The sequence below is a fragment of the Manis javanica genome, chromosome 17, assembly GCF_040802235.1.
Source record: "Manis javanica isolate MJ-LG chromosome 17, MJ_LKY, whole genome shotgun sequence".
Lineage (NCBI taxonomy): Eukaryota > Metazoa > Chordata > Mammalia > Pholidota > Manidae > Manis > Manis javanica.
In genome coordinates this window covers 38184359-38198403 of record NC_133172.1, presented here as the reverse complement: position 1 = coordinate 38198403, position 14045 = coordinate 38184359, and the positions used below count along the sequence as shown (strand labels likewise).

The 14045-nt window shown below is 46.8% G+C and overlaps 1 protein-coding gene across 6 annotated transcripts in view; it reads right to left on the bottom strand.

Annotated features, from left to right (window-relative positions):
* Positions 1-7846: 7846 nt before the first annotated feature.
* The window catches only part of NUP93 (nucleoporin 93), a 123632-nt gene continuing 117433 nt past the window's right edge, over positions 7847-14045 (bottom strand). For 4 of the 6 annotated variants that reach the window (XM_073225659.1, XM_073225661.1, XM_073225663.1 and 1 more), the window contains 3 exons: positions 10646-10774; positions 8466-8508; positions 7847-8112 (listed from right to left, as the gene is read on the bottom strand). In XM_073225659.1, coding sequence (XP_073081760.1) covers positions 7988-8112; positions 8466-8508; positions 10646-10774 — 297 coding nt within the window. In that variant the 3' untranslated portion in view covers positions 7847-7987. The remainder of the gene's footprint in view (positions 8113-8465; positions 8509-10645; positions 10775-14045) is intronic. The other 2 variants (XM_073225660.1, XM_073225662.1) reach the window with 1 other exon arrangement.

Sequence of the window (14045 nt, the reverse complement as noted above, 5' to 3'; positions counted from 1 at the left end):
AAGGTGGATGCCCTACAGTCAGGCTTCCTCTTGGCCAGGAAGGGCTGAACATGAGGGCTGCGAGCTCCGGCAGGTCTCCACCTGGCTCCAGGGCCCCTTAACTCACCTGAGTCCTGCTGTTTCTCCTGCTTCAGGTTTGTAGGAGAGACTGACAAGCTGCGACAAGGGTGAGGCGAGGCCAAGAGGGGAGCTGGGGCTCGTAGTATCCTGGGCTGGTAGGATGGCCACACCCACACCATGCCCCCACTGTGCGCAGGTCTGAATCCTGGTCACTGGCAGATGGCTCCTGTGTCCCCCAGCCACAGGAAATCCTGCCTTTGATCTTCTTTATCTGGCCCTTCCTTGTGGCATTTCTTCAGGCTTCCTGTTTTATTGTGGTATATCTATGTGCACATGTACACACCTACTTATCTCTTTACCCAACCACAATGTGGACTTAAGATAAGCATGGACTGCATCTGAGTCTCAAAAATAACCCCACAGCTCAGCCCCAAAGCCTCTGGTGGGTGCCCAATGGCTGAGTGAAGATCTCAAGTCAGCCTAGGCAGAGAGATCCACTTTTATAGGAAATAGGTCTCTGCTGTTGGTCACCCCAGTAAAACGTAAGCTGCTTGAGGGGAGGCACCTCAATTCATTTCACTGCTGTGTCCCCAGTGCCTAGAACAAAGTCTGGCCCAGGGTAAATGTGCAAACCATTTGTAGAACTGCATTCTTGTTTAGCGCTGAATCAACAGGAATAGCCAGTTGAACCTAATATGTCAATGTGTGTTCCCTAAGAGCACACTGGAGCCCACCAACTTTGACCTAATGTTATCTCTTGCCAAAAGATTAAAAAAAAAAAAAAAAAGCCATCACTGGAGTGGGGATAATTGATTCCACCCTGCACCCATGCGCAAAATCTAATGTGAAGGACATAAGCCAAATGGTACAGGACAAACCTATAGCCCTAGAGACCTGTCTAACCAAGGCTTGGAGCAGAGTGGCCAAAATTAACTTTTTACTGAGGGTCCACAGTGTAACAGGCGATAGGTAGGTGATTTCTATAAATTAACTTAATCTTCCCAATAGGCTGATGGGACAGGAACTGGTATCCCTGCTTTATACCCTAGCAGACTGGTTCAGAGTGGTCAGATGATTTGCCCTTCCTCATACCATTACCCACCCAATGGTGAAGGGATTTAACCCAACTTCCAGCCCAGCTCCAAAGTCTGCGGCTGTCTCTTGAAAATGCAGGGCCCCGCAGCCCCGTGTAGCTGCGGCGCACTTCCTTTTTCACGACTCCGTGCTTTGAGAGCCCTCAGTCCTGGGGCTGTTTCCGCTTTATTCCTCACCCTTCCCTCCCCCATCCCCATTGTTGCTGAGCTCTTTCCCTTCAGAATTTAGTTTGCAAAGAAGTCTGGAAATCCTCCGTGGGCAATGTGTGCTGGTGACCGCTGCCGGCCACCAGAGGGCCACATCCCAAACATCTGTGTGAGGAATCCAGGTGCCCTTGCGGGTTTGTTTTAATTTTCCTAAAAATACAAGCCAGCTGATCTGACAGGTTGATCAAGAAAGCTCACCCAGGGACCCACACTCAGTGTGGGAGGGTCAGCGGGAAGTGAGGGTGAAGCCTCCAGGCTGGCAATTTGGGAAGGAGGTATTTGTGGCAACTGAGGAAACGATTTCCAGCCGACCTCTTTCCGGGCAACAGCACTGCCCGCATGAAGCTTCCCAGGCTCTGGGGCCTCCTTGCCCACCACCAGTTTTCATATTGCTCTGTGGCTCTTGGCTTCCCAGGATTCTATGGAAGCCTGGCCGTTCCTAGGAACAGCTAAGCTACTCCTCCTTCAGGGTGACCGGTAGCTCTAACCTTGGCCTCTTTCTTTGCCACCTGGGTGGCATTTTAAAAGGTTTTAACTGAGGATTCCACTGAGAAATGCTGGACAAACAGGGCCATGCTTTACTGCAGTGACCATCCCTCCGTCTGCCACCACCCTGTTAATAGTTTCACCTCGACAGCCCCAAGCTCAACAGTCCATCCCAGGAGGTGCTGTGGAGTCCTAGAAGAGGACACTGACTGCTACAATGGGGCCTGGGGCACATGTACAAGCCCAGATTCACCAGCGGGTATTCATCAGGAAATGGCCATTCACAGGTGCCAGGGGCCAGAACAAGCTGAAGGCTCCATGCAAAAGAACAGGCTGGAACTCTTGCAGTAACCCCATCAGGGAGGGAACCCTGAAGTCACCAGGCAGCTGGAGCCCAGTCACTTCAGGTTTTCTCATTCAGGCAGGGCCCCCTGGGGGGAGAGAGCTGAGCACCACCCCCCACCTCCTTAGCATATGCCAAACAGCATCCCCTGCTCTAGACCCTAAAATCAGCCCTCCTGGGCAGAAACACAGGCAGATGCTGTCCAAGAGAGCAAGAGATATCTTTCCTGTGATCAGGCCCAAGTCTCTCCCACTATCTGATCAAAACATGGCTCCCCAGTCCTGCCTCCCCTTACCCACAGCCAATAACTGGTTTTTAACCTTCATTCAAAATGCTTTCCACCAAGAGTCCAAAATAAACAGTCACAGACTTTTAACAGCTCCCAAACTCAGAATGCATGCCACATGCTGGTTTTATCACCAAAATGCTCTTGATTTATCATCCCACCGCACCTCCAACCAGACTCTGACCTTCTTCTGACCCCTGGCCAGGGGACTGAATGCTGAGGCTGGTGCAGGGAGAGCAAGACTTCAGAGCTGGGATGGGAGTCCTGTACTTACAGAGACCTGTGGGGACTTCGCAGACCCAGGGACCACCCGGCAGGCCCTAGCCTTCTTGGCAGCGAGTGAAGGAGGGGCCTGGCTCAGTCACCCCAGAGGCTGAGTAGAGGCACTTCTGCTGCCTTCTGAGGAGCCCCAGGCTGTGCCTCAGCTAAGAACATTTCCAGGAAAGGAGACCCGAGAGCGATTTCTGCTCCACTGAAGGACTGAACAAAGGGGGCACATGGCACTTTGGGAGAACATTCCAGAAATTTACTGGCTATAGACAGGGGTGGTGGTGAAGGAACCATCCTAAACAGAGTAAATGCAGAAGTTACTGTACAGAAAGGAACATGCAGAACATGTACACCGACTCTCTCCCACCCTACCCCTTCTCCTCACAAATACCACACAGAGTGACATCAGAAAAGCAAGACAAAACAACTGAATAAAGCAAAACACGCCCACTGCGTTTCTAAAGTTACTGATCAAGTGAGGAAAAGTTGTACTTTGCCTCCTTCCTCTCTTTATGAAATACACACGTGAAATTCCTGATGGAAAAGTACAGTAGATGATGGCAGCTGAGGTCTGCCAGGGCTCACAGTCATCTTGTTCAGTTGGCCTGCCTGGCTCTTGAAAACTAAATTCCCATTACGGCCCTCTCTCCATTGACTTCCTATTTCAGTGCCATTTCCGCTGCTCACATAAGCACAAACAGCACAGCAAATCGGGGTGGTCCAGCTGAGTGGATAAGCTTCAGCAGCATGTGCCAAACCTGGAAGCCTCTAAGGCAACAAAAACCAGTGGAGGCAAGCCTGGAGAGCAACCAGATAAAATTGGGACATACTTATATTAAAACCTTATTCATTATCTCAGTATCCTAATTTAACTGCATGTCCTCTATTTTTATTTGTTAAATTCTGGCCTGGATGAAGGAGCCTTGGCTACAAGGTCACACAGCCCTAGATGCCACCCTAGACTCCATCTAGGCCAGCTCTGCTGGGGCCACCAAAGGGCTATGGTATATCTGTTTCCCTGCAGAAGTCCCTGCTCCCCGCTCCAGGATCACTGGCTCCCCATTTCCTGCTCAAACAGAAATGACTATTTTACCCTCCTCCTCCCCAAGAAACAAGATTCTCAAGGACCCCAAGGGCAAAGACAACAGGGAGAAGCGATTATGCCAATGCAGTGCTGGGTTTCTGCTGGTCCTGCCACCATCCCTTTTTAAAGATCTGGCCTATAGGAAATCAAATTCCCACCCCCTTCCTCTCAATATTTCCCTACAGACTGTGTAGCTCTACAACTTACCTTCTTTGAAGAATCAGCCCTGTTTTACCTGACCCCAAGAAATAATCCTCTCCACCTCTGCTGACACTGAATGACTAAGGCCCCCAAGCTGAAACAGGGAGTGAATCCAGGCACTTGAGCTGTTGTAGAGAATGTGGGGAGGGGGCTGGCACAGGAGCCAAAGCAAAGGATCTGCTCAAACATTTGCTAAGCAATCCACCCTGGCCTAGATACCCAGAAGAGGGCACACAGAGGCTATTTCAAAAATAAAGGTTAGGAGAAAAAAGTTTTCTTCCTTCCCTGGGTTAACAACTTAGAATCATTAGTATTTCTACTATGGGATCCCAGCCAAAAGAGGAATAGATGAGCTTGTTTTTCTTTAAGACTTATGAATAACTCTGGGCTGGGAACTAGATTAACCTAGCTATCCCCAAGTACCTAGTGTGTGCCAGCACGGGAAGGTGCTTTGTAACTGCTAGACTCAACTTTGGCTGACACATCTGTACATGGGCCTGTTTAGCCAAGACTTTGGACTATAGCTAGTCATAAGTTGTATGTATAACAAGCACAGATCATTTGAAATTAATTTTGAAATTCATTTCAATAGTGGTTTAAAGCTTTTTTCCACTAATCTGTTCAGTTAGAAACAAGTGGCAAGAAGGCAGATGTATTTCCCTCCTCTCCCTGCCCTGTGAGGGATTACAGTACACTATGAAACTGTGAGATGGGCTGACAGCAGGGGACGTCTGCCTAGAAGAATGAAGAATGGGAGACTTTTAGAACTCCTGGGACAGCCTCATTTTCCTCCAGAGTGCTACTCAATTCCTGTTCAATGAATTTATTTCTTGCTGATACATCTGAAATGCAGGTGCAAAGCTGTTATTTACTGATATAAAATGAGTGCTTTGAATGATACCATAAGTTAGGCACATTTCCATTAGGAATTTTATAACCCATTCTCCCAATTTGCTGGACACAGGGCTCCATCAATCCCCGTGGCTCACTGAGGCTAAGTGGGAGTCCAGCCAGGGTGGGGCCTGCCAGCACTTTGGCAGGCCTGGGGCAACACACTGGCCTGGGAATTTTATTCACCATTCAGCATGCTCAAGTCACTTCCTGAGTGGCATGATGGAAATTGGCAGTGATGTGAACCACCTAATGAACTAGACAAAGGTTCTGATGCCTAACGGAGAAACAAGGATTGTGGAGATCCAGTCTAAAGCAGTGGGTCATTGGTACCTAGCAAGTAACTGCTAAATTTAGGATTTGGCCAGGAAAGTTTACTCAAGTAGGCAGGGGTGAGAATCCAGAGCGAAGCACGAAATCAGCAAATGCTGGGTAGTGTGGGCGTTTGTAGTACTGTACTTCAGGTAACCTAAACCCTAGAATTTAAATGATGCATCAAAAGAATAACATTGGTGGCTGCTGACCTGCCATTGAAGTTGTTCAATGGATTGTAAGTTCTGGGAGGGCAGGAGGAGGGCCCACATTCTGGCCCCAGTGTGAATGGGTACTTGCTGCACTTTGATGAGCCTGTACAGCTCAGGTGTGGGAAAACCAAAGGATTCGCTCTCAGAGAGACAAATTCCACTCCAGTTTTCCCTTTGAAGTTAGGTTGCCAAGATGTTTTACCAAGAAAAAGAAAAAGAAAAATCAAAGGAACAGAATGCTTGAAACCAAATCTTGAGGCCTCTGAAAGGACTCAGATTCAGTCAGAACTCCCCTTTGAGCATCTTGGTAAGTTTAATACATGCCACTCTGAGGCAGGTGCTAACTCTGTTAGTCTCCAAGAGCCCTTGATTTTGTTAGAAAGATTGGAATCTCAATCCTGGATAAATGTCAAAGGAAATGATTTAGTTCTCTGAACAGGGAGCTGAGGATGAATTTTAGCCTAATAACCTGTCACAGTATCATGATTTCTGGGCACAAACGATAACCATGGGTATATGAGAGCCTGTTTATGTTCAGGCCTTGTAAATTGTCTCCTCTCCTGCATCTCTGCACTCAGAAGGTCAGTCTTTACCACAGAACCAGCCAGTAGGACAAACACTGGCCCTTCTGGTATGAACCTAGTTACGCTATTTCTCCTGTAAATGTCTCTCTGGGAAAGTCCTCAATGCCAACCAGTTGAGTTTCCTCTCAGCTCCACCCCATCAGCAGCTTGTGGTCTGGTCTGGGGTCTAAAATCCCTTCTGATTTTAGGTTGCACCTACCAGTCAAAGGGTGGAGGACCTTGCCCTCTGTGAATGGCTTATGCAGAGTTCTATTTGGAGGTCGTAGAACTTCAAGATGCAGGGAAGGAACAGTTTACAATTAATTCTCATGGTAGAATGAGCAAGAGGCAAGCCAGGGAACAAATAGATACTAAACAACTTGAGTCTTCTCTTGTTTACGGTGTGGCTACCTTTCTATCTACAAGACCTAATCTTAAAACAGAAAACACGATGTCATACTTTATACAAAGTTCATGGAGTACTCTTTTTGTGAAGCACTGTTAAAGCAAATTGTTTGATTTGCTTTAAATGTCAATCAATACACACAAGCAGGGAACAGCTTGCTAAAGCAAGTCCCTGCAGGGTTCATCTTCAGACACTTTCTTGAAGCTCAACTGAAGGCCAATCTCCAGAGTGAATAGACAGGACTAGAGGAAGGCAGAGGCAGGCCTGCTGACCCTTAGGCTACATTCTTGATGGAGACCAGGAACCCCACTGATAAACAGCAGATGGTTCCATTACTGATAGGTTAGCTCTTTCCCAAAAGGAGAGGTAAAAATGATTTGATTTCAACAACCAGAGGATGGCGAGGGTGACCATGCCCTGTGACAAGAAAGGTTTTCCCCCATGAGTAAGAAGCACCTTTGGAGACTCTGTCCTCCTGGGAGTCGCCTCGAGAGCAGTCCACAGAGCCAGCGGAGCCAGCCACCGCCTAGCGTCTCGCAGATCCCGTCGGCCCATTCAGGAACAAACACTCATCCTCGTTTCCGCTCCAGTTTACTCCAGGGCCTTGGGACTGGTGGTGGGAGAAAGAGCCAATGATGGGGGAGAGCCTCTGCTCAGGGTGCCATATATGCAATGCTGATGCCCAGTGATGTCTGGATTCTGGACATTAGCCACTTGGAATGTGACCCGTGAGCTTGCCTGGTCAATCAGCTTCACAAGTGGGGACGTGCAGGAGGCAGGTTGTCCAAGCAGAGGAACCAACCACCAGAGGAGGAAAAAGAGGGGCTCAGAAGTCCTCTTGAAGAGGGGAGGACACAAACCCAAGCAGTCACCTCCTGGAGGGCAGCTACAGAGGGAGAAGTGGTGAAGTCTGCCCTTCCTCAAGCTCTTGTTGGGACACCTGCACCGTTCACTTTCAAGGCTGCCTTTTTCCAGGCCTGTATTTTCACCCCCTGTGGGATTTCAACAGAACAGCAAACTAATTAATCCTGGAATCGAGCAGATGATTTGGAGGACAGCCTTGGACCACCTGGACGCAAGGCAACCCGAGAGAAGAGGGACGACAGGGAGCGTCTGCTGTTTCACACGCAAGCCTGAACTCACCCATGGCCAAAGCCAGCTTTCCCAGTTACATACACATGGGAGAAACGGACTGTGACCCTGCTGTGTGGAATATTATATCTAAATAAGAGTAACTCCCAAAGGCTTCATTTCCTTGCTCATTTGGGGCGATTTTTTAATCACTGAAGGTCAACTTTCACCAAGTCACAGATGCCTAAATAAGCCTATCATTCTCTGGCCCAAGCACTAGTGAAGACGTTTCCTCCCACACAAATAAAAATGTAAACAAAATTTCAAAGGAAAAAGAAAAGAAAAGAATGTGAAAAGAAATACAAATCAAAGAAATTTATTGGTGTTGACAGAAACACATAATATGAAAAAACACCAAAACAAAACACAACAGAAACAAAACCAGACACTCCACCCTGCGGGTCCCTGCACCCGAGGTACTGACAGCAGGTGGCCAAAGCCTCAAGGCATCACACTTAATTCATCAGGACCTCCATCTGCACCAGCCTCGCGTTGGTGTCCCCAGACGTCCGGTAGGGTATCATGCCCGCAAAGGTAATCAGGGCTCGGGCTTGACTTCGGAGGTGCTAAGAGAAAGGCAAAGAAGAGGAGAAAACCAGTTAACTTTCAGGGCCCTGTGTCAGGAACAATCAGTAGAGTCTTTTATTTTGAAGCCCTGGGTGTCAGCAGACTGCTGGCGGGTGGATGGCAGTCTTACCCTCCCTCCACTGTGGTGTTCCTCCAGCATGGCACACTGTTAGCAAAGCTCATGGACTGGGGCCCCACTTCCAAAGCCCTTCTACTAAGCAAAAGACAGAGGGGGTTGCCAGGCAAACAGCCTCTCTGGACACATCAGGCTGGCTTCTGGTACAGCCCTGTGCTGCAGACCGCCCGCTCTACTTCTTTGAGCCTCTCCCTCTCCTGGCTGGTTTCTGTTCACCTGCTTCCATGGGGACTGAGTTTCCAGGGCCTCCATGAAGTGCCTGCAATACCAGAGGCAGTGGCTGTAACTGTGTGCAGTCCCATTCCTGCTCTTTTCCTCTCCCACCTCTTCTCCTTCCCTTCCTCTCCTTCCTAATGTAAGTGCTCTGCCCTCTCTTCACAGGGAACAATAGTTACGGGATTCTTGGATTGCTCCAGGACAGAAAAAGATTTTAACTCAGGTTCCCAATCACAGAAAGAAAATAAAAAGACAACCTTCATTCTGCTTTCCAGGTGATAAATTACTGAATAAGGAATAAAGAAACTTAGGAAAGCAGCTTCCAATGCCCCCTACTGAGGTGTGTTGCTTAGGCCAGCAGGAAAGGGAACTCTGGAATAGAAAGGGAGAGTCTACGAACATCTTTTAGACCAGTACCAAGACTTTTAAGGAAAGTTCAAGAGTCACTTAATAGGCTTCTTAAGGACCACTCAAAGAAGAAAACTGTAAGGCAAGTGCTTTTTACCTGATACGTGAAATAAATCGGCAAGTGTATGTCCTAATTCATGTCCAAACAAAAATAAATGTTTACTTTATGATAAGAATACCCATTAGATTGTCTTTAAAAGTGCATAAAAATACACGGGCTCTCCTGCCTGATTTGAAGCTACTTTAAATGAGCCCTAGGGGTGTTCAGGAAAAGAGACCCATTCCCTGACTGGGCAGCCTTACACTTTAAACCATCACATTATGTCTTGAGCAGGCAGCCTTACCTAAATCTCTCCTTGATCCTACCTATCCCCATTTCTCATGAAAAAGGAGAGTGGTGGGCAAGAGAACAACAGGAGAATGGCTTTATTCATGATATGCAAAAATCAAATGCCAAAAAAGAGACTTCAGATGTCACAGACTTTAAAACACTCAGCTGGTCTCTGAACAGCTACCTTCAAATGTGGAACATGAGCCCACCGGGCCACCAGCTCTGCTCTCTGTGGGTAAGCCCTCCTCTGACCTGTGACACAAGCACCAGACACACCCACCGTTTCAACACTTTGCATTCACAACAGCATCGCACTGGGTTTCCTTCATCATACAGAGACTGCTGCCAAAGCCTGAGCACAGTAAGCTCACCATGGGCACATCTTCTGATGTTTACTTTTTATGCTGTTTAGGCTCCTGCCTGTCCAAGGGCAGATGGCAGACCAGCAGCTGCCTCTGGGCCACACGGATGAGCCTGCCACATCAGTGGGCCACTCCCAAGCAGGACTACCTATGCTGCTGAAGGTGAAATTTCCATCCTCGCTCACTAGGCAGGAGTCTGTCAAGGACAATGCCTTTGGGGGACATGGCAGAGAGAGGCCACAGACATTCTTGGAGGCAGAAGACAGGATTCTCAAGGCTCTAGTTTCTTGCCTGGCAAAATCAGGTATGGCTATTATACACCATACTGGAAGTCTCATCACACATTAGGTAGAAAAGTTCAGGGAAAGGTAATTTTAAAACACCACCAGCTTTAATGGTTTAATTGGGTCAAACACCTTTGCTTTTTTGACCAAATCACCTGGACAAACACACACCATGTGGGTCCCAGGGTTCCATCTACCTGGACTCTGCTTCACCCCTGTGACACAGGAGGCCCCATAGGCAGGAAAAAGGGTACTGAGTGTCTGAGACCCAGTTTCCAGGACATAGCTCCCTCACCTACTACCTAAGGGGCCCACAAAAGCAAGTTGCTTTCTGACTGCAAGCCTCAGTTCCCTCAGCTTTAAATGGAATAACAACTGCCTGAGGTACCTCTTTGGGGTCACTGTAAAGCTCAGATGAGGACAAGGGTTTGCATCAAATTAATGTGTTGACAAAAAGTGAGTATAGTTTTGCTGAAACTGCTGAGCTAAGATTCACAAAATAACCTTATATTTTTAAATGAGCAAGAAATTCTTGTGGAATCATTACAAACTGATATTGTTTGATTTTTTAAACAGTGGTATTTGCAGCCTTCACATTTTTTAGCTTGAGAAGACTAACAATCTCACTAATATTCTATTTCTTCTCAGAGCGTCCTGATACAAGGTTTGCCCAGCTGCCATGTAATAGTGGGAGAGAGCAGTTTGTGTCACGAGCAGTGGTCTCATGAGATGCAATGGACAGCAAACCAAGAAGATTGTTCTCAGCGATGGTTCTGGCCAATGCTGGGATCTTACAGAGTCGCGGTCCTCGATCACTCGCTGGGGCCTGGACGCTGAAGATGGACTTGTCCCCTTGAGTCTCTTAAACTGTGTGAACAAGATGTTCATAGTGGCGAGAAGCACTTCTGAGAGGTTGTGCCTGATCTGCATAGAGAGAGACACACGAAGTAAGGAAAAAGAACCACAGGCCAAATCAAGCTGAGGGATGCACTCCTGGTGGGCCTGGTCACACCGTATATCTACAGCTTCCAGGGGAAAGCCACACAGTCACAAAAAAGGAGCCAATGCCCTGAAATGTCAAGTGTGAGAGCAAAGCCCAGGCAAGGTGCTCAGAAGGTCAGGTGGGTCACTCTCCTGCTTCCTTCTTTACACCATTCCTCTTAGGCAGGAGCAGCAAGTCAAAAGCATACTGATTTGAGTATCAGTGGGTAGGGATGCACACCCTAGTTCTCTAGCCCCCACCACTCCCCAACTCTTAGACCCACCAGACTGTCTGCACTGGACCTGCAGGCCCTAGCAGAGCCCTTGAGAGCGTCTACAAGTTCACCACTTCAGTCTATGATGCAAAGAAGGATGTATACAAGGGAAGGCCAAAAAAAACCAAAAAGAACAAGTGGCTAAGGGCAAAACAGAGAGACAGCAGGCATGAAGGACAGCTTGGCAAGGAGCAAGACCTCTGGACTGTGTGTACCACAGTAGCAATGGCCCCACCTCACGAGCAGAAGCTGGCCTTGCTCCTTCCTCTAACATAGAAAAATGTTTCTATAAAAGATGTTTGCCAATGGGCTTAAAGATGGCGGTGTGAGAGGAGAGACAAAGGTTTCCTCCTAAAACTGGATACAATTAGAAATTTTAATTGGCGCAACTAATCCTGGGAGAGCAACAGGAAAGAGGACGGAGTTAGACTGCACACACCTGGAGAAAAGAGCAGACCTCAGCGAACCGCGTAAGGTACCAGAGCTGTGGCTTGGTGGGACCCGAGCCCCTACCTCACCCCAGCTCACCAGCGGGAGGAAGAGAAACGGAGCAGGGAGGGAGGGAAGGCTTGGGACTGCTGAATACCTAGGTCTGGAGATCTGCGCTGGGAGCACAAACCTACATTTCATGGTGCTTTCATGAGACTCGCATGACTACCGGGCTGGAAAGTCAATACAGGCAGAGTTCCTGGGGAGACTGGAATTCCGGCCGCTTGTGGAAAACAGGAATCCATATCCGGCTGCTCTGGGACAAACGCTTACACCTGTGTGACTGGCCCACTGGCTGAGGCAGTGGAGACAGGCACAGCAGCTGGGAGGCGGGGAACAGCTCTTTCCTCCCCCCAGGCACCAGTACCGCTCCCCTGCGACCCCCGACATTGCTTCAGGGGCTGAGCAGCTCCAGAATAGAGCTTCTGCACACTGGGGGCACCATATACAAACATGAAATGCCAAAGTAACCTTGTACAGAGTAAAATTATTAAAACAACTCCCGAGAAAGATTTAAATGATATGGACATCGTGACTCTTCCTGAAAGGGAGTTCAAAATAAAAATCATCAACGTTCTAAAGGAGGTACAGAAAGACATCCAAGAACTCAGAAATGAATTCAGATTGGAGATCCAATCGTTGAAGAGCACGATGGGAGGGTATTAAAAGCAGGTTGGATACGGTGGAGGAGACGATAAATGAAATAGAAACTAGAGAAGAGGAATACAAAGAAGCTGAGGCACAGAGAGAAAAAAGGATCTGTAAGAATGAAAGAATATTGAGAGAACTGCGTGACCAATCCAAGCAGAACAATATTCACATCATAGGGATACCAGAAGAAGAGAGAGAGAAAAGAATAGAAAGTGTCTTTGAGGAGGTAGTTGCTGAAAACTTCCCCAATCTGGGGAAGGACATAGTCTCTCAGGCCATGGAGATCCACAGATCTCCCAACACAAGGGAACCAAGGAAGATAACACCAAGACACATAGTAATTAAAATGGGAAAGATCAAGGATAAGGACAGACTCCTAAAAGCACCAGAGAGAGAAATAAGATCACATACAAAGGAAAGCCCATCAGGCTAACTTCAGACTTCTCAGCAGAAACCTTACAGGCCATAAGGGAGTGGCATGATGCATTTAATGCCATGAAGCAGAAGGGCCTGGAACCAAGATTTCTTTATCTGGCAAGATTATCATTTAAATTTGAAGGAGGGATTAAACAATTTCCAGATAAGCAAAAGCTGAGAGAATTTACCTCCCACAAACCATCTCTACAGTCTATTTTGGAGGGACTCCTATAGACGGAAGTGTTCCTAAGGTTGAACAGCTGTCACCAGAGGTAATAAAACCACAGTGAAGAAAGTAGAACAGCTAATTACGAAGCAAATGCAAAATTAAATGAACTATCCTCAAAGTCAATCAAGGGATAGACAAAAAGTACGAATTTGATACCTAATATATAAAGAATGAAGGAGGAAGAAAAAGTAGGAGAAATAGAAAAGAACCTTTACATTGTGTTTGTAACAGCATACTAAGTGAGTTAAGTGAGACTCTTAGATAGTAAGGAAAATAACCTGGAACCTTTGGTAACCAAGAATCTAAAGCCTGAAATGGCAATAAGTACATACCTATCGATAATCATCCTAAATGTAAATGGACTGAATGCACCAATCAAAGGACATAGAGTCACTGAATGGATAAAAAAACAAGACCCATCTATATGCTGCTTACAAGAGACTCACCTCAAACCCAAAGACATGCACAGACTAAAAGTCAAGGGATGGAAAAAGATTTGATGAAAACAACAGGGAGAAAACAGCAGGTGTTGCAGTACTAGTATCAGACAAAATAGACTTCAAAACAAAGAAAGTAACAAGAGATAAAGAAGGACACTACATAATGATAAAGGGCTCAGTACAACAAGAGGATATAACCATTATAAATATATATGCACCCAACACAGGAGCACCAGCATATGTGAAACAAATACTAACAGAACTAAAGAGGGAAATAGACTGCAATGCATTTATTTTAGGAGACTTCAATACACCATTCCCTCCAAAGGACAGATCCACTAGACAGAAAATAGGTAAGTACACAGAGGCACTGAACAACACAATAGAAAAGATGGACCTAATAGACATCTATAGAATGCTACAACCAAAAGCAACAGGATACACATTCTTCTCAAGTGCACATGGAACATTCTCCAGAATAGAACACATACTAGGCCACAAAAAGAGCCTCAGTAAATTAAAAAACACTGAAATTCTACCAACTTTTCAGACCACAAAGGTATAAAACTAGAAATAAATTGTACAAAGAAAGCAAAAACACTCACAAACACATGGAGGCTTAACAACATACTCCTAAATAGTCAATGGATCAATGACCAAATTAAAATGGAGATCTACCAATATATGGAAATAAATGACAACAACACCACAAA